Source organism: Hemiscyllium ocellatum, chromosome 10 (genome assembly GCF_020745735.1).
Source record: "Hemiscyllium ocellatum isolate sHemOce1 chromosome 10, sHemOce1.pat.X.cur, whole genome shotgun sequence".
Classification (NCBI taxonomy): Eukaryota; Metazoa; Chordata; class Chondrichthyes; order Orectolobiformes; family Hemiscylliidae; genus Hemiscyllium; species Hemiscyllium ocellatum.
The window spans coordinates 14,496,980-14,518,733 of NC_083410.1; the positions used below are offsets into that span (position 1 = coordinate 14,496,980).

Consider the following 21,754-nt stretch of genomic DNA (forward strand, 5'->3'; position numbering starts at 1 on the left):
GCCATTTTCTTTATAAGTTTTTATATTTGGTATGCCCATGCAGAAATGGTAGAGTAAAAAGTGAGGTCTGCAGATGCTGGAGATCAGAGCTGAAAATGTGTTGCTGGTTAAAGCACAGCAGGTCAGGCAGCATCCAAGGAACAGGAAATTCGACGTTTCGGGCCAGAGCCCTCCTGATGAAGGGCTCTGGCCCGAAACGTCGAATTTCCTGTTCCTTGGATGCTGCCTGACCTGCTGTGCTTTAACCAGCAACACATTTTCAGCTCTGATCTCCAGCATCTGCAGACCTCACTTTTTACTCAAATACAAGAATGCAAAATTTCAAACAATGACAGTTTATTGAGCACAAACATTCATTTCAAGAGGTGTAGATTTGAAAAGCAGCAGGTATTTGAAAGTAGTTTATATTGCTATATTATAAAAACGATGTTAAGATGATGGAGGAGGTGCAATGAAAAATTCCTTGAATTTTACTGTAACCGATTGGGAAAGATTCAGCAAGCTTTGGGGCTTTTCTCTTGAGCTGGAGGTGATTAAAGGATGATGATCTAGATACTTTGAGACCTAACAATAGGTCTCAAATATTAAGAGTATGATTAAGAAAGTCTGTGGAAGATATTTCTACTTGTACGCAAGGCTACAACAAGGTCCCAGAAATATAAGATGGTCAGCACTAGATCCAATTGCTAATTAAGGAAAGATTTCTTTAGCCAGAGTGTGGTTAGACCACACAACTTGCCATCACAAGGTGCTGTTGAGATGAATGATATAGATGTGTTGAAGGTATAGCGAACATAAATATATGAGAAAGAAAGGAAAAGAAGAATGTGTCACTGGTGCATCTGGGGAGAGAAGCCAAGGTTATGTTTTGAGTCCAGTGACCCTTTCTGAAGGAACCACAAATGCTGCCAAGAGTTCCACAACAATTTCTGTTTTTCTTTTAGACTTCCAGTATCTACATTCCTTTGTTTCATATTAATGTGTTACTGGGGATTCCTGCAAGCAGTCGGAAGAGGCTCATGTGAAGCACAAACAATGGAATAGACATGTTGGGCCAAATGATCTGCATCTGCATTGTAAATACATTTTTTAAAGACCACCTAAAGAGCACCACCTCCATAAGTTAATGAGGATTTTTCTTGGTTGTCACCATTTCTGCATGAGCTGAAAATGTGTTGCTGGAAAAGCACAGCAGGTCAGGCAGCATCCAAGGAACAGGAGATTCAACGTTTCGGGCATAAGTCCTTCTTCGTCGAATTTCCTGTTCCTTGGATGCTGCCTGACCTGCCATTCTTGTATTTGTCCTATTGAATACCAGAGGAAAATCTTCAGTACGGTGCCTCTCTTTTCAGGAAGATTCAAGAAAAACTATGTATAAATACAAATTTGTTGCAACACTTAAATTTCCAATTACCTCGGTCATCGCAATCTTTTGCACTGTCTTAATTTATAAGTGGCAGATTTAAGATGGTACGGCTGATTTGAAAAACAATATGTGCAGCCATTGAGACGCTCTGTTTCACTAGTTTAATTACTCAAAACATTCATTTTGGGGAAACATTCTAGCTGCTGATAGGAGGTCTGGGGTTTTCCTACAAACAGTGGTAGAAATCTGAAAACTCTTACAACCTTGAATAACCACTAGAGAGCTTTTGAAGTCAATAGGGAAGTTCAAAACTGAGATACAGGTTTATAGATTTGTTAGATGAGAGAATTAAAGGGGTAGTGGGCCATGAGGTAACTGAATAATAGAATGGGCTTATTCCTCTTCCAATGTTGCTATCCAAGGGGAAAATAAAAATTATTGAAATATAAACATTAAAATCATACAAGTGAATTAATTTGGGCTTTGTATATACAAGACAGTTCCCTGCTTAATAAGGTCATCGTGTCCAGGATATCTTCCAGTAGCACTTTATTTTCACCAGATTATCTAAGGATTTGTAGATTTCTTCCACATTGAAAAAAGCTCTCTCTTTAATTCTCACTTCAGTGCAGTCCCAGTTTGTGGTCTCACACCTTGCTTCAACATCTGCTGGCGTGTGTACTCCCACATGAGCAAGGCTCCACTAACATGAACATTGAGTGACCGGATGATACCACGTTGGGGGATTTCCACACAAACATCGAGGTGCTGGATCAAATTGGCTGGAATTCCCTCTCGTTCATTCCTAGAGAAATAAAATCGAACATGTAAACCTCAGGAAAAACACTGGCAGACTTTTCAAAATATTAATATAAAAGAGAGAATAAATGTCTACAAGCAAAAGACAGGAAACTTACAGCTTCATCATCATGAGTTAAAATATTGATTTGGCAGATCAACAAGGAGATTACATTTGAAAATAGGACAGAAAGATTTACTACCCAAAGAAAATCTTCATATTTTATTCCTTGCAAATATCTGATTCAAATGTTAAAATGTTATCTCATCTTGGAACTTTCTTCATTTATGCTTTCATGAACTGTCAGTGTCACTAGCAAGGCCAGTGTTGAATGGCCAGCCGTTATCATCAGGAGATGGTGAGCTGTCCTTTTGAATCACTGCAGTCCACATAGTGTAGGTACATCCACACTGCTCTCAGCGAGTGCCAGGATTTTGACCAAGTGACTGTATAGGAATGGCAATGCCGTTCCAAATCAGGATGGCAAATGGCAATTTCAGAGTTAGGATTTAACCACATAGCATATCAGCGAGACCAGACTGGGATGGCAGATTTCCTTCCCTTCAGGACATTAGTGAACCCAATGTGTGCTTATAACAATTGATGAAAGATTATCGACTTGAAAGGTCACAGAAAACATGCTGCTATAGAAATGGATTGTAAAATATATAAACCAAAATTACTATAAATTCACCAACTATTAGCCCAAAAGTATTTAAATTATAAAGATCAATGTGGAAGTGAGTTATAGTTTAACTGACATAGGGAGTTGCATTACTAAAGCGAAATCATCACAGTTGATGAATCCATTTTTGTAGGAATAATCCCTGTTATGTCATAAGGAGCTAGCCTCAACCAATAGGAACAGTAACAATGTCTCATAGGAAGTAATCTAATTGTTAGCTCTTTTCAAAACTATTTACAGTTTTTTTTTTGTTCCTAGGAATTTTCTGTCCCTTTTCTTAGGACATGTACAGGTCATATTTATCCGTTAACTAACATCACTAAAACAGGTTATCTGATCATTATCACATTGGTGTTTTTGGGCTAATTTGCTGAATGTTGTACAAATCATTTACTGAGTTCCCTACATTTTAGAAAGACTAAAATGTTTTGGGGCATTCAGATGAGCTCTGAAGCAAAATAGATTTATATAAATCTAGGTCTTTCTAATAGCAGTAAAAAAATGAGGTCTGCAGATGCTGGAGATCAGAGCTGAAAATGTGTTGCTGGTTAAAGCACAGCAGGTTAGGCAGCATCCAAGGAACAGGAAATTTGATATTTCCGAAACGTCGAATTTCCTGTTCCTTGGATGCTGCCTAACCTGCTGTGCTTTAACCAGCAACACATTTTCAGCTCTTTCTAATAGCAGAGCACACAAACTTGCAAATGCAAATTGTAACTGTTCTGGACATTAGATCATGATCTAGTTAGCCAACATTAAAAACACAGAGATACAAAGAGAGATGAATTTACAGATTGACCTATGTTTAAGTCTGTTGACAATGGCTCTATGGAGACTGCAAACTGAAAGCAATAGAGAAAGCAAAATATGGTCTAAGATTCTCACGTGTACGTAAAGAATGAAAAAGACAGTCATTTGAACAGAACTCTGTCATCTTAGAATATTACACTGGCAATATCCCTAATGCTAAACATAGGTGGTTGCAAAATGAAGAACATAAAGTCTCCACCAAAAACAATCTGGCAAATAAGAATATTTTTGTGCAATATATAAGTAAAGGCTGGCATGTACAGTTTAACGGAGGGCAAAGCAATCTAAGGATCTGCATTATATGCCTGCTACTTTGCCAATTTAGAAATCTGAGAGATGAAAGTGAAAAATGGACTCCCCAATGGTTTAGTGAAAACTGCGTTAGACAAATGAAACAGTCAATAAAATTTTATATATATATAGAAGGCTTTCAGACGGACAACATGCATTCATTTTCTAGTTACTCAAATTCCGTTGTCCGCCCAATTAATCTCTTGCTTTTTCCATTGTACATGACGTACACTTAAATCAGCTTTCCAGTTTTCCATACAGCAATGCTGTTTACCCAGAGATTGCTGAATCATTATCCTGGGAGCAAACATTGCCACGGAAGTCTATAAACAACTTAAAGCATTGGAATAAAGTCAGATTTATAAAAATGCACAACACAAAGGGATTTAACTTCTGATCTGCACCATTTTTATCACATTGATTAATGTTAAATTCTGGTATCTGTTAAGTTAATGCAATTGTTCAACAACAGAAAAGGCTGGAAAAGCTTAGTTGGTCAAACAGAACATGAGGTTATTCCAGGTTGAATACTTCAGATCACACCGACAACTTTAACACCTACTTTCTCTCTCTGCTGATCGACTTGCCATATATGTTTTAGCTCTTGCTGTTTGAATTTCAGATTTCTAGTACCTGCACTATTTTGCTGTTGTCTTACAGCTTAATGTAAACCTGTTTAAAACAAACAGCTGTCAATATAGCACACACAAAAAGTTAAACACATGAACCACTACACTAAAAATTGTGAAGTTTCTAGTAAATTTATCAGCAGGAAATTATTGTTAGTGCATTTCTTCCATAACTGAATTCTTCCTTGCTGTTCAGGACATGCCCAGGGTTAAAAACTAGTCACCTAACATAAAACTCAAATCATAATATGCATCAAGGTTTTGTAGTCTGCAAAACCTCAAAATACATCAGCAATCAGAATGAAAAGGTGGTTTAACATGTTGTTAAGCTCAAGTGTCATTACTATCATTGGACAAGATTTTAAGTCATTCAAATGAAGTTCAACATGGTGCAAAAAGATTTCCGCAAACGTGGAAATCTAATCCAGAAAGGACGTTCAAAGAATCCCTACACAGAGTGGAAACTGGCCATTCAGCACAATAAGTCCACACCACCTCTAGGAAGAGCATCCCACCCAGACTCACTCCCTATCCTATCCCTGCAACCAATATTTCCCATGGCTAATCTACCTAACTGATACATCCCTGGACACTATGGGCAATTTATCATGGCAATCCACCTAACCTGCACATCTTTGGACTGTGGGAGGAAACCGGAGCTCCCGGAGGAAGCCCACGCAGACACAGGGAGAACGTGCAAACTCCACACGCTGTGTGAAGCCGAAACTGAACCCGGGTCCCTGGCGCTGTGAGACAGCAGTACTAACTACTCAGCCACCGTGCCGGAAAGCACAGAACTACAACCAAAAATCTGCACACATTTTCATAATTTACTTACACATATTACACGCATACAGCAATCCCTACATTTCAAAAGTATAGGCTGTGCAGCCTTTCCAGATATCCAGTGGTCATGAAAAGGGCTAAATGTAAGACTTTTTTAATCCAAAAATTAATTTTGGTCCATGTCTATTTTAAATTAGTACTCAAGGTATTTTTTGAATCGATCTGTTCAGGGATTTTATGACATACCTCTGGAACAGATGGGACCTGAACCCAGATCTTCCAGCCCAAAGGAAAGAACACTACCAACACAGCACAAGAGCCCTTATCATTATGACAAAATAGCACACAGCATATAAATTCTCAAAAATTGGTACTCGAGTGAATCCCTGGTTAATTATCACCGCCTGCATATAATTAAACACAATTAATGTCCAATTAACACCAGGCTGCAGCAGAATGGTCACAAAACATTTGTTAAATTTTTCAGGAAACCAATTCATTCATTTACATAGATCATGTGGGACTATGGGCAATGGCCCATTTATTTGGCAATAGTAATTAAATACCCGTATAAACGTTATCGCAATACTGATATAAGTCAGTAGTGTCAAGATAATTAAGAAAAAAATCAAAAGAAAATATGATGTCAAAACCTATAAATGTAATTAAAACACCTGGCCTCAGCATAAATGAAAAATTACTGGGGTTATTAAACAAAATGAGCAGAAGCAATTCTTCTGATGAAATCTTGTTCAGTTCAATTCTGCAATGGAGCCCCCTCTGGACGAATGAATGGCATTAAAGTGACTTTTATTTTCTGTTAAACCATTGGTATAGTGATAAATGCTTTAGTGGAAACAATAATACAAGAGGGCTCCCAAAAGGTAATAAACCAGTGCTGGAGTGATACAAGATGAACAACACTATCACATGGGTAGCAGATACACCATTGATAAATTCACTTCTTTTTCTACCCTGGTACAATTCCAGCTCACTTACAACATACCGATTGCATTCCATTAATGAAAGGAGCACCACTAACCTGGGTTACAACAACTTTTGGATTCAGATCAAATAATCTTACTTCTGTGAAAATTGTTTTGGAAAATACAATATAACTAGTCCTGTCAGCATAATGCTTTAAGGTGTTCCATTCACACAATTAAATTAATGCTTTTCACAGTCAGTAACATGCAACTGCTATGTAGTCACTTGCAGCTGAACTTTGCTGCTGTTTTATTTTGTGGTGTTTATCTTCTCAGCTGATAAGAGTCAATTGCAGTACTCAGAATATTCAATATAGCAGCTAATATAACCATACAGAAAAAGTAAATGCAAAACATTGCATTAAACACTAAGGCAGGTGAATCAGGCTCAAATTATTGAAAGAAAATTTCAAGACAAATCATGGAGATCTTCATATTGCAAGAGTACTATATAGAATGGTCTCTCAGGCTTGATTAGTGAAATCATTAAAGAATTTGGAGTGATATGGGTCAAGTGCAGGCAGATAGGACTGGTTTAATTTGGGATTATGGTCAGAATGGAATGGCTGGACCAAAGTTTCCGTTTCCGTGCTGTATGACTATGACTAAACACCGAAACCAATAAGTAGCACTTTCATGCTAGAGACACTAAATCATCATCATCTTTGGATACCATCTATGAAAATCTGCTCCAACTGTTTAGTGTGTTAAATTAGCAATGTCTGTACCATTCTCCTTTCGCACAGACTTCAAAATCATGCCTCGGTCAGTTTATGCAGTAAATGTCTTTGACTGTAACAAATGGGCAGAGATCAGGTGGCAGAGGCTACTGAATGGCAGAAATTCAAAGCAGCTTTTTGGAACAATATGCTTAAAGAAACTAACCCTTTTATTACTTCCACCTACTTCTCATCCATCTTTTCCAAACTCCGATACAATTAGATAACCCACCAGTAGGAGGTGTGTCAGAACAGACAGGCAAGACAATAGTGATGTTTTCGCCTTTCCTTGGAGACATTTCTCCCTACCAGGATCATTTGAGACCAGGAATTCAATACCATCAGGCTTATTATGAATTGCAGGCAAATCAAATGTCTCACTATTCCATGGCACAGCACAAATACTTCCATTCATACAGCTCATTTAATGTAGAGAAACATTCCATGGTGGTTCACAGAGGAACAATAGAACAGCAACTTGATAACACCAACAAAGCTGCACATTCGTACACCATGAATTGCATGTGTAACTTCCGTAAATCTTTGCTGGGACCATTGCATTTTGCTAATCACAAAGTACAACATCTAAAATATATCTAGTTCAGACTTGGTTTAAAATAGACATAGGTAATTTTCTACAGTTGTGTTGGAAATAATTTGGAATTTGTGACGATATTGATATTTCCTGCAGAAAAGGTGTAATACTTCGTTCAGTTTTATCCCTTACATATAATCAGAAATTCAGATATATCATAGAAGTTCTCAGCTTAAAACTGAGCTTATTTGATGTAACTCAAAACCTTTGATTTATTGTAACATATTAATCAAAGACTTGCCCTACACTTTTAAATTAACCTAATGTATAACACTGATTTATCAAATGCAAGGAACTTCTACATACCATTAATGGCTTCCTTTTCTGAACTAATATTCTACTCCCTTAGAAAGACTGACTCTGCCTCTCTTCAGATTTTGCCTAACCTGCTGAGCTTTTGCAGCATTTTGTGTTATTTCAGATTTCCAGAATCTGCAGTATTTTGCTTTTGTATGAGGTTAACTTAAACTTTTGATCCTAGTCAGTTTCTTTTTCCAAGACATGCTATTGATGCATTATGAGAATACTGAATTTGTTGATTCCTCGGTAAACTTGCTGTTTGTTTCATAAAATATTTGTTCAAAACTCTGACGTTTATCAGTTGCATGGTTGCATCAGTTCTGTAACATACACCATCTGCTTAACTCATGAGATGATACAGAGATATAAGACTTATTCAGCCACCACAAGGTTAAGAGCTATTGACTTATACAGCACTTGACTATGCTTATAAAATGATGCAATTCCTAAGATAAGGAATCAAATTGAAGCATGGTAGCCAACTATGGGACAGAAAGGATTTTGCTTCATACTCCCCGTTTTCCTGGTAGATTTCACCCAAAACCATTTTGAAATAAATGTGCTAGTTTTCATGCAACACACATGGATCTGTCAGTTATGGTCAGATTTTTTTTCACTAAAGCTTCTGTGGAGTATTAGCCCCTCAGCTCTTAACTGGAAAGAGTCCAATCACCTTGTTCCTGCAATGTAAAATCCTCTAAGCTGCATCAGCTTCAATGTTGCCAAAATTGTGACAGATACACTGGTAGTAACACAAAAAGAAAGCAATAGCAAATAATGGTTCAGGGTAAAAGTGGAAGTGGTCCCTCCTTTTACCTTTCCCTCGAACAACATTTCCTACCCCACTCTATTTACCATTCCATCACAGTCACAGACTTTCTTCCCTCCTCTCCACATGTTGAGTAAGGCGTATGTACATTTTCTGCACTCCTGGTTTGAGAAACCTAGGAATTGGTTTGAATCTACCCCAGTTTCTACCAACTGATTCAAGCTTTTAAACATCCCTTACCCCATACAGGATTGTTAGTACTTAGCTCTGAACAAAAGTCATACTTGACTTGAAATGTTCTGCTTCTCTCCAGACCTGCTGAGTCTCTTAAGCACTTTTTGTTTTCATTGTCAACTTCCCTGTAGTAGTATCATGTTCTATAAGCAGTGACCTCCTTGGTTTCTCAATAGAACTGCTAGAGACAAAAATTATTATGTCCACCACATGAAATACTGCAATTGCTCTTCCTAAAATGTATGAATTGTAAGATTTCTACTCAACAGAAGGAAAATAAATTAAAATATGGCTCATAATATGTCTCGTTAATAGGGCTCCACAGGGAAGGCGCGAATAAACTCCATCAGAAAAAGGAATAGGAGAATTCAAGCAAAAACAAAAAGACAGTTTCCTGCATGTTAAGTCTAACTGGTGTACCATACAGTAACTGTTCCTAATCGCTCAATAGCTAATTACACACTCCCAAACAAGAGAAATACTCAAAATATAGACACTTAGAGTGCCATAACTGATAGAAAATGAGAAATATGCAATGCACCATTGTACAAGTGATTATACACATTTTTAAATAGGAGCATGCCATGCAGCTGCTTGTGACGAGATTACACAGGGGATGGTTACATGCTCAATTTTAACATTCTTATTATAGAAATGGCATTAAAAACAGAGAGACCATACACCATAGATTCACCAGGAGGATGCTTAAGATGTGAAACCACAGCTAACAGAAGAGAATTGGCAGGGGAGGTTGAAAGGAAATGCAATCAGAATTTTAAAAACTTTGTAATAAGCTTTAAAAAAAAATTTAGTAGGGGAAGACTATTCATGCTGGTTGCTGAAGGTTTGGCAACTTAAATAGATGACAAAAAGAGAGGTTAGGTAAAATTCCCAAAAGCAAGAGGGCATTCCATCAAAGTATAATTTACCATAAGAACAAGAAGCAAGAGCAGACAATTCAGCCCCTTGAGCGTACGCTACCATTCATTAGGATTGTGGCTGATCTCATCTTGGCCTCAACTCCACTTTCCTGCTCATTCTCCATAACCCTCAAACCCATTGCTAATTAAATATCTGTTGATCTTCTTCTACAACTTATTCAATGTCCCAGGATCCACCACATTCTATATTAGTGAATTCTGCAATTTCACAACCCCATGAGAAAAGTAATTCCTCCTCATCTATTTTAAAATCTGCTACCCTTTCTCCTAAGTGTGATCTCTTGTTCTAGATTGCTCCACAAGGGGAAACATCTGCCCTGCGTCTACTTTGTCAATCCCTTTGAACATCACCTACACTTCAATTAGATCTTATTTCTCCAGAAACTTTAGTTCGAAACTTCTCAATTTCTTTTTATAGGACACGCTGCTCATCTCTGGAGTCAATTTAGTGAACTTCCCCTGAATTGCCGCCAATGCAACTACATCCCCCTCTAGTAAGGGGACCAAACTGCTCACAATATTCCAGGTATGGTCTCATTTATGCTGTATACAACTGCAACAACACTTTCCACTTTTAGACTCTATTGTTTTAGCAATTGGTAGATACCATAGGTACATTTACCATTGAAGCAGATACCATCATTTTAGAAAAGAAGACAAACATTTGAAAAGGGAAGAATATACCTTCATACACATATGAAGAGAAAGCAGAATAGTGGATTTAATTTAGGATTACTCTGATAAAGCGCAAACACTGATACAGTGGTGCATGACTTTCTATCTTTGGTGTAAATTTCTATACTCTGATAATATTACATTATAAGTGGTAATTATGGTGAATTTTTCAAAGCTCTTTTGGCAGAACATTTCTACGTACCACTCTTTCTTGTTTTTCTCAGTCCCTCTCTCTCTCTGGAAACAATGAGTTGCTCTTCCAACCAAATACATAGCTTGCTTTAACAACACTACATGGTGATTTACTTCAGAACTCTTCATTTTATAAAACAAGTTAATTTTTATTTTGATTGTTGAACTCTACCCCTGTATTTGCTTGCAAATTGAATACATTGGTCTACAAGGTACAAACGTACTGTGCACATTTACTGTATAATGTACACCTGCCCTGACAAGATATAGCAATGTTCCCAATAACTGAGCTAATGAAAATTAAAACTGAGAAACAAGTAATGCAAGTAATTTTTAAAAAAACCTCTCAAATGTTTTGAAACAGTTGAATACTAAAGCACTTCCAAGCCTTCGAGGTGAATATGTTTCGTTTTTGGCTGATTTTCTCTACATCTTCATTGAACTACAGTTCACTCTTTGGCATTCACACTCAAACATCTACACTGGACAATAGCTTGAGAAAGTTGTGGGTGGCATGGTGGCTCAATGTTTAGCACTGCTGCCCCACAGCGTCAGAGACCCAAGTTTGATTCCACCCTCAGGCGACTGAGTTCTCCCAGTGTCTTCATGGGTTTTTCAGTTTCCTCCCACAGTTCAAAGTTGTGCAAGTTAGGTGGATTTGCCATGGGAAATGCAGGGTTACAGGGATCAGGTAGGGGAATGGATCTGGTAGGGATCCTCTTCGGAGGCTTGGACTAACTGGCCTATTTCCACACTGTATGGATTCTTTGGAAAACTACTGTGCATACTCGAATAATAGTCAATCTCATGTAAACATTGACCCCCTTTCTTGGCAATAACCTGGAATTTTCCACATACCTCATGTAAAAGGATAACAGATCAATGTTTATGAGTCAATGTGCCGGCCGTCACCAGATATGAATAAGAAATGGGAAACACAGCTGATCTTTTCCTTTGCTAACCCAAAAAGATGACCAGGTCAACTGTAACATATTAACACACATCATGATGGAGGTCAAACAAATTCAGCAGATATAAAAATCAACTTTGAAGTTTTCCATGCAAGGTACAGCAATTCTCTTGAACAGTGTGACTAAGTAAACCCATGGAACCATCCAGGGAGCAACAGAATTAAGGAAATCTTTCGTATAGCACCTAGAAGTGACTTTCTCTGTCACAAAAAAAATAATTTTACAAAATTAATTGTAAATGAACAGCAAACATATAAAAAAAATCAAAGTTCTTAAATCTTGTCTTTTTCAGTACTTTGATAAAATTCTCTCGCTGGTTACACACAAAAAAATGGCATAAGACCATAAGACATAGGAGTGGAAGTAAGGCCATTCGGCTCATTAAGTCCACTCCACCATTTAATCATGGCTGATGTACATTTCAACTCCACTTCCCGCACTCTCCCCGTAGCCCTTAATTCCTTGTGAGATCAAGATTCCTTGTAATATCTTAAGTATGAATTACTAAAAGATACCTTCAATTCAAAGTCGCCCAAATCAACTTAGTTTGCCATTCAAATTTGTTTTCATACTTAATTCCCATTGTTAATTCTGTTACTTCTTGGAAATTTTCTGAAATGCAATCTATTAGGAGTACACTGTAATTCTGAAAACAACTGTTAACGATAAAACTGTAACTAACAATTGATGAAGGTGAAGCTTATTATCATAAATCAGACTCATTAGTTGAAAACTGAATTGACAAAACCAGTCGTGTGCACCAAGAAAATAGACTTATCAGAGTAACGGTTGAACAATTGACTGCTTTTAAACTCCCTTGATGTTTTAAGCTGTTTAAGGAACTGCATAACCAAACAACATGAATTAGGAAATTCTAATGGCTCTATTGTGCCCAGTTTGCTGATCATGGCAGCTGAATGGTAGCAGCTTCCCAATTGGCCTCAATAGTAGAAGAAAATAAGGCAGGCTTTGGTTGTATCTCAGTATTTTTGTATAGCCCTGTTAGAAACATGTACATGTATATAGATGAGCTTCACTTGTTGCTTCCACAATGGATTAGACTATTTATTCCTGACTAATACCTGGATTAAAACACTGACCTTTCACTGTAATGTTGACTTGCAATATTATATGCGGTTCTCTCTCCACAGATGCTGCCTGACCTCCTAGGTGATGTAACCTTTAAAGGAGATAACTTGCAAGCAGCTTGCATGGTATCCTCTAGAATATTCCTTGGTTGTGTGAATAGGCAGCTTAGAGGGAACACTGCAGCTGAGTACTTCCTTTCTCATTCCCCATTTCAGATTTCTAGCATCTGCAGTATTTTGCCCTTGTAATGCTGAGCCAGTTGTGAGAGGTACTGCAGAGTGAATAATGTCTATGGAACAGTACCCCAGCAAGGAACAAACATCTTTGTGATCACTTCAGCATAGCATGTGAGTAACTAAGGTAATGTACAATAAATTACAGCATCCCAGAGGATACCCATTACAAATATGCTAATTGCATTATCATAAGTGAGTAATGAAGATAATGCTTACATTTTGATTGAAGTGTTCTGTTAAGGCACAGTCTCAAAGCACTCCAATACAATTTACTATTTTCAGCAGTGATTAACACAAGGGGAAAAGGTGACATGAGATAACTTTGTTGATGAGGCTGGTTTTAAAATAAATACTGTGACTCCACTAAATGCAAAGTTGTTTACAATTCCATAAAACATAATGCAAGTGCTAAAATTACTAATGCCTGGTCTCACTTGCTGATCCATTTAGATTACCAAGTTATTAATTACTTGGTACATAAATAGCATTGATAATTTCTGGATGAGAATTAATTTTACAGGTCATAAATTTATACATGATTGACATAACTTCTATTCATAAATATTAAAAGGAAGCATCAGCAAGGCTACCTCCTGTATTGCCTGCTACCTCAGATATTGACACCATGGTGGAAACATGGTGATTAGGAAGTTTGAGAGCACAAGCTGGGTAGCACTTCAGTGTGACAGCTTCACGGCTGGCCAAGAGAAATGTCTCAGGCCACTCCCGGAGATCAAGTACTTGCTCAGGCCCAGGCAGGAGAGCATCCAGTAGGGTCGGTAATCAAGGACTTCATCCAAACACACAAGGAGGGACAGGAGCAACAGACAAGTATATGGAAGCTAATGGCCCTCATAGCTCAGAAGCTACAGGAGTGCAGCTACTCTATGGGGATCTAGTTACCTCAAGTATACAACTATCTGGCTGCCTCCATGGACAGGTTAGTGGCTGCCTTGGAGGATTATATTCAGAGTCTACTGGGTACGCTCACACGTCTGCACTCCATCACCCCAACCATTGGTCCTCAGGACTGAAGACATGGGTGAGATGGAACTTGGAGTGCTCTCAAGAGATCCCTTACTCACAAGGAGGCAGAAGAAGAACCACACAGATCCTTTAGAAGTTTCATCTTGAGAATCTTCAGAGGCGGGCGGGTTCTACACCGCCACCTTGCCGGTCTTGTTCCAACCTTTGAAAGTTCAAACTGGGGAGGATCCACTTGCCTCTGTCACTAAGATCTTCAGCATGTCTGAGCCATCCAGACAAAAACACTCTTGGGGTGAGCCAAACAAACTTTTAAGGTAACAGTTGCATGGTTTGTGCAAGCTGTTTGGATGAGTTTCAGGGCTCTGAGGATGACGAGTGAATTAATCACATGGTACAGGAAGCCATTTAGGTGGGGTGAGGAACATAGCAATAATAAGGGACGATACAATTATGGGGACAGCTTCTTTCTCTGCAGTCATGAGTACAAGTCCAGAAGATTGTGTTGGCTGCCTGGCGCCAGAGTTAAAGATATCTCCTTAGGATTGGGGAGGGTCTTGGAGCAGGGGAGTTAATAGCTCTAACAATCAACACTGATTGTTGCAAAAGCAATGGGCTTCAGTTTCTGGGGCACAGGCACCATTTTGGGGTAGAAGGGAGCTGTTCCAGTCAAATTAAAGTTAAGCACAGTCAGCATGGGGAAATCAAGCCTGACTAATTTATTACAGTCACTGAAATTGCTGGAGAAACTCAGCAAGTCTAGCAGCATCTATGGACAGAATAAATTTCTGTTATTTGTTTCAAATTTCCAGCATCCACAGATTCCTGTTTTCATTTATTCCAGTTCTTTGAGCAGATAACAAGCCTAACAGATAATGGGGAATCAGTGGATATAATAGAAAATATAGAAATCATAGAAGATAGGAGAAAAAGGAGGAGGAGGAGGCAATTCAGCCCTTCAAGGCTTCTCCACCATTCATCACGATCATGGCCAATCGTCCAACTCAATGACCTAATCCTGCTTTCCCCCATAACCTTTGATCCCATTCAGCCCAAATGCTATACCAGGCAGTCTTGTGAATGCGACCAATGTTTTGGCATCAACTACTTCCTGTGGTATTGAATTCCACAGGCTCATCACTCTTTGGGTGAAGAAATATCTCCTCGTTTCCATCCTAAATGGTGTACACTGAATCCTCAGACTGTGACTCCTGGTTCTGGATACACCCATCATTGGGAACATCCTCCCTGGATCTACCCTGTCTAGTCCTATTAGAAATTTATAAGTCTCTATTGGATTCCCACTCGTTCGTCTGAACCCCAGTGAAAACAATCTTAATCTAGTCAATCTCCCTCCTCGTTTGTCAGTCCCACCATCCCCAGAATCAGCCTGGCAAATCGCTGCACTCCCTCGAAAGCAAGATCATCCTTTCTCAGAAAAGGAGAATAAAATTGCACACAATGTTCTAGGTGTGGCCTCACCAAGGCCCTATGTAACGACAACAACACATCCCTGCTCCTGTACTCACTACGAAGGCTAACATACCATTTGCCTTCTTTACCACCTGCTGCACCTGCATATTTATATTTGGATTTCCAACAGGTAGCCAATAAGTTACTGCACATAAGGTTACTGAATAAGATAACAGCCTATGATGTTAGTGTCAGTACAGCAGGTACATTAGTAAACCAGGAGAGTATAGCTAGTCAGAGTCATATAGCATGGAAACAGACCCTTCGGTCCAATTCATCCATGTTGACCACGTTCCCAAACCAAACTTGTCCCACTTGCTTGAGTTTGGCTAATATCCCTCCAAACTCTTCCTATTCATGTACTTACCCAGACGTATTTTAAACGTTGAAACTCTAACTGTATCCACCACTTTCTCTGACAGTTCAATCTACACACAAACCACTATCTGTAAAAAAAAAGTTGCCCCTCATGTCCTTTTTAAATTTTTCTTCTCTCACCTTAAAAATATGCCTTCTAGTTTTGAACTCCCTACTCAAGGGAAAAGACTCCTTCTATTCACATTATCTATGCCCTTCATGATTTTATAAACTCCATAAGGTCACCCCTCAACCTCCTACACTCTAGTGGAAAAAATGTCCCAAACTATCTTTAAAACGAAACCTTCCATTTCTGGAATCATCCTGGTAAGTCTTTTCTGAACCTTCTCCAATTTAATAATATCCTTACTGCAGGAAGGTAATCAGAACTGTACATCGTACTCCAGACGTGTCCTCACCAATGACCTGTACAACCTTAACATGACATACAAACTCCTATGTCCAATGGTCTGAGCAATGAAGGCAAGTCTGCTAAATGCCTTCTTAACCAACCTGTTTACATGTGACATAAATTTCAAAGAATTATGTACCTGAACTTCCCCCCCACCCTGCCAAGATTTCTCTGTCCAACAGCACTACCCAGGGCCCTACCATTAATTGTATAAGTCCTGTCTTTTGTTTGTTTCACCAAAATGCAACACATCATATTTATCCAAATTAAATTCCATCTGCCACTCCTCAGCCCACTGACCCAATTGCTCAAGATCTCTTTGCAATCATAGTTAACTTTTTTCACTGTCCACTATACCATCGATTTTGGTGTCATCCGCAAAATTACTAACCACGCCTCCTAAGTTCTCATCCAAATCGCTAATAAAAATGACAAACAACAATGGGCCCAGCACCAATCCCTGTGGAACACTGCTGATCATAACCATCCAGTCCAAAAAACAAACCTCCACGACCACACTCTGCCTCCTATCTTCAAGCTAATTTCTAGAGATTCATTTGATCCAAGTTGTCTATCTCTAAGATGACCCCTCCTTATTTTTAATCAGAACCTCAATAACCTTATTCATCCATTGTTCTCAACTCTTACCGACCTTATCCTTCACTCTAACAGGAACATAATGCCTGTGACCTCTCATTCTCACACTTTGTAGAGTCTCCCACTTGCCAATTGATCCCTTACCTGCTGAAAATGTGTTGCTGGTCAAAGCACAGCAGGCCAGGCAGCATCTCAGGAATAGGGAATTCGACGTTTCGAGCATAAGCCCTTCATCAGGAGGGCTCATTCCTGATGAAGGGCTTATGCTCGAAACGTCGAATTCCCTATTCCTGAGATGCTGCCTGGCCTGCTGTGCTTTGACCAGCAACACATTTTCAGCTGTGATCTCCAGCATCTGCAGACCTCATTTTTTACTCGATCCCTTACCTGCAAATATCTGCCCCAATCAACTTTTGAAAGTCCTTGCACAATACCATCAAAATTGACATTCCTCCAATTTAGAACTCTAACATCAGGTCTATCCTTTTCCATAACTATTTTAAAACTATTATGATCACTAGTCCCGAAATGTTCCCTGTAAAACTTCAGTCACTTGCCCTTCCTTATTTCCTAAGAGAAGGTCAAGTTTTGCTCCTGTTCTAGTAGGTGTATTTACATATTGATAAAGAAAATTATCTTCAATATTTCTAACAAATTTCTTACCATCCAAGCCTTTTACACTATAGAAGTCCCAGTCAATGTTCGGAAAATTAAAATGCCCAACTATTACAACCCTATTATTCTTACATGTATCTAGGATTTCTCTACTTTTTAGCTGATCTTTGCTAACATAGCTTTTTGCAGAAGAATCAAGAATGCTTCTGGATATTTTTTAAGGGGACAATCAGGTTTCATACTGGAATCTCAACAAAGACTTTTCCAAAAACATGACAGCTCAGTTAGGCAGCTCTTTTCCTTTGGCAGGAACTCCAAACAATCTCCAAATGCAGTGAAACCTGACAATCATAAACCCAGGTAGATGATGTCCTGTTAGTACGTAATCTGTGACTACCAAATAAAATGCCATTTTCAAAAAGGTCCTTAAGTCCCCTCATTAACCTCTTAGAAAAAATCCAGGTACTACAGTCTTTCAAACTCAAGTCTGCAAAAATTGGTAAATATACTCTTTTCATAACAAGTTTGAGCTGGAAAGTGGAGATTCGAGAGATTAGCCATGATCTTATTCATGGTGGAACAGCCTGCTTCTAATTTATATGTTTGCAAATTGTTGACTTTGTTTACAACTTTAATGCAGAATCATTACCAACTGCGCAAAAATACTTACTACTAGATCTGCAGATAGAAACCAAGATCACTCACTTGTTGGGCTGTGCTAGAAGTTGGGAGGGTAGTTGAACTAGCTAAGTGATTCTCACAGTGCTCTGTAACAGACATGATGGGATGAATGGCTTCCTTCTTGTGTTACAACCACTGCTTTTATGTAACAACTTGATGTTCCATTTTTATAAACAAAAGTGAAAACTTCTGGTAAAATTTAAGATTAGTGGTCAACCTAATTTTTAAAACAATAGCAGGGTCACAGACTAACATATATGCACAAAAAAGTGCTACCACCATCTATAATTTATTTTAATAAAATTAATAACTTTATGATGATTTAATTGAGTCTTCTTCAACTAATTTTTGTGACTACAATGTTAATATACAAACCTAACCAATATCACTTTACCAAAACGGGTTCCAACTAAAATCATAGATTATTTACTCTATGAATCAATGGTATTATACACTGTAATTAGTTCAGTGGTGAGGATCAGAAAATTATAATAAAGTAATGACTTGAAGGGATTAATGGCCCACTCTCAATTTCTCAAGATACAACTGCCACTGCTGAGTAGTATTTTCCAGTATGTACAAAAAGATAAATACACACACTATCTCAGTGAAGACAAAGAAAGATGAAACTGAGTCAATAAGATTTACACATGCAATTTCTGAACAAAAGCTTAGTACACGTTAAAGGCTGCCAAGAATGTCAATAACAACTTATGGTTTTCAGCCTTAAATTTAGATGTGGTTCAATTTATCATACATAAAGAAATTTTAAAAATAAATTCTATTGCATGACACAAAATGGAGTATGAGAACGAACAGACAGAAGGCTAGGCTTGAATGAGACATGAGATAAGAGGGTGTAGTTGGGGAATTTGGTTCATGTGGTGCAGAGGATAAAGACGTTCTCCATTTTATATCTTTTTCAGTATCCAGCAGATGTAGAAAATCTATATATGGTTTCCTATAATAGATGGTAACCACTTAACAGTGAGAGCTTGAACAGCCAGTGCAGCTGGTCAAAAGGTTCAGATAATTCCAAACTGAATTAAAGCATGATGCAACAGTAAAGAAGGTAAGTGATTGATTGGCTTATTACCAGCAGTAAAATGTATTAGTAGTTAATGCATAATTTAAAAAACTCCACTAAGAGAAATAAATTTAATAACATAATAAAGATGGCACGGCAGGTGATGTGTTGTGGCTGTTATATGTGGATGCTGATGATGCAGACCATGTTTCTTTATCTAATTCTTCTTCATTCAGAACTGAAGGCATGAACTCCCAAGTACCACTATCAATTCAAAAATATCACATGCCAACAATCTAGGTGTTCCTGCAATGAGAGTTATAATATTTCCCCTAAATATCACTACCTAGAACACTGATTTTGCTGTTAATGTCTCACTCTAAATTTTGTCAGCATTTCACTTGCAAGCCATAGCAACCAAAGCAGTTAACAAAATTCCCAGGTGCAGGAAGTAAATACTTAAAAAGGTCCCATTAGTGTAATTTTTCCAATGGTCATAAATTATTAATTGGAAGATAAACTCAACCGTAGAACAGTAATGCACACCACCACCTTTTTCATTTAAAGTCCAAATGAAGATGGTTTAAAACTTGTTTAGCTGCAGAAAAGCTGTGATTGCTGTTAATTTTAGAAAGGCAGAGCTATGATAATTACTGGCCAACTGTTTTCTAAACAGTGAAAAGTCTTAAAATTATGGAGCAGGGAAGTAATGCCATAAATCCCCTATAATTTTCTTTTTCTAACGTTAAAAAATGTCTAATGTAGATGCACCAATAATGGTGCATGGTCTCAAGGAAAATCTGGGGTATAATCTCTTGATATTAAAACATGGTATTCTGGTACATGCCTCAAGTGAGTCTTTTAGTTTATATATGGAAGAAAAGAAGCATTGTGGCAGAGCCCAAGCTCAACATATTCAAATTTCACATTTACTAGTGCAGTTGTGATGAAAAATAAGGCCTCATGGTAAAAACACTATTTCAGAGTCCCTTCTGATGCTCAGTTGAGACTGGCCAACTCAGCACAGAATGGGGATCAAGCCTGAAATGGTCCAATGTCTCGTCAAATGTTTTTGCATTGGCACCAACAGTTATAACTCTGATGGAGTGAAAGAGACAATTGCAAGGCATCCACATATAACAGCTTAAGCGTTTCAGCACTGAAAACCTGCAAGGCTTCAACTGTAGTCAAAGCATCAGAAACATCTGCCAACAGCCCTGTGTACACTCTAAATTTGCCACACAAAGAAAACAGCACAGCACTTTTGTATTGGTGGGGAGTGCAGAGAAGAAGGCCCAGACTCCTTCACTACATACCCAAGGGTTTTACATCTGCCGGACATAGCACTTTGTTATTGCTAATATAACATATGCACTACCAAAGCCAGAGGGATAAGGAATCTCCTGGCCTGAGTGTCCTGTCCATTACATGCTTTGAAAAGACAGATGTTCTGCTGCAAACAAGGCAATTCCTTAAACTTAAAGCAGGAGTCAGTACTTGGCTTATTGCAGACCCATTCTAGTCTGCTGATTGCACATCACACTCCTAGCTTGACTTAGATTGGAGTCTGCTGAGGCATGGAGACTTTTGGGTGTTCAATTTTTGACTTTTGCTGGTTCTATATCCAAAGAACATTAAATGAAACACATATCAAATTGTGCTTATTTCAAACAAGTGGCAAAGAACCATGATTGATGAGATGCTCTGGGCTATTTTTAGATACACAGAACTATATGAAGAATAAAATATCCGTTTCACGTGTGAATTGTAAAAATGCAGCTCAGTTATCTTTTGTGACTTACCTTTTGTTTTCAAATCACAGGCAAGTGAAAGAAGCCTACACGCAATTAATTCTGTTACGTTCAACTAGTTATCAGTACAGAAACATAAATTCTTCAAGTATATTTAAGCAAGCTGTGCCAAGATTATTTTTAGCACGTAACTCACCCGAGCAAAAGCAATGATTTTTCTGGGAAGCTGTACTGTGCAAGATTATGGCTGTTGGCTGTTTGTTCCACTCCAATGATTGTAAGTCCTTCAGTTTTCTTTTGCTGCAGATATTCAACCAACTGAGCAGGTTTCACCTGTGAAACAAATAAATTGAAGATAGGCAGGAGACAACATAAGGTTAATATGCTCACATTTTAGTGAATAATGACTGTAGGCTTGATTTCTTTCTTCAACTAGTTGTTCCACTTCCCCAAAAGTAAACAGCTCTCAGTTACCTAGCTGGGAAATCAGAGTCACTAGACTTATGCCTGAAACATCGATTTTCCTACTCCTTGGATGCTGCCTGACCTGCTGTGCTTTGCCAGCACTACAATCTCGAGCTCTCAGTTACCATCATTTGAAGCCAGAGCATTGGAAAATTTATTGTTGTGCCTTTTGCCAATGTAGAATATCTTGGGGGAATAATATAAAGTTGTTAGATAAATACCTTGCCACATAAAATCAGCTCCTTTCAGTTACCTGGTTATCATGAGCTCTCACAAACTCCTCAGCTGACAGACCCAGTCAACATTATGGATGTATACG

General features: G+C 38.3%; 1 protein-coding gene across 1 annotated transcript in view; it reads right to left on the bottom strand.

Moving 5' to 3' along the window:
- Positions 1-319: 319 nt before the first annotated feature.
- tarbp1 (TAR (HIV-1) RNA binding protein 1) overlaps positions 320-21,754 on the bottom strand; it is a 200,479-nt gene continuing 179,044 nt past the window's right edge. The window contains exons 29-30 of the mRNA XM_060831275.1: positions 21,167-21,303; positions 320-2,171 (exon numbers count right to left, since the gene is read on the bottom strand). Of these exons, the coding sequence (XP_060687258.1) occupies positions 1,985-2,171; positions 21,167-21,303 (324 nt within the window). The 3' untranslated portion in view covers positions 320-1,984. The remainder of the gene's footprint in view (positions 2,172-21,166; positions 21,304-21,754) is intronic.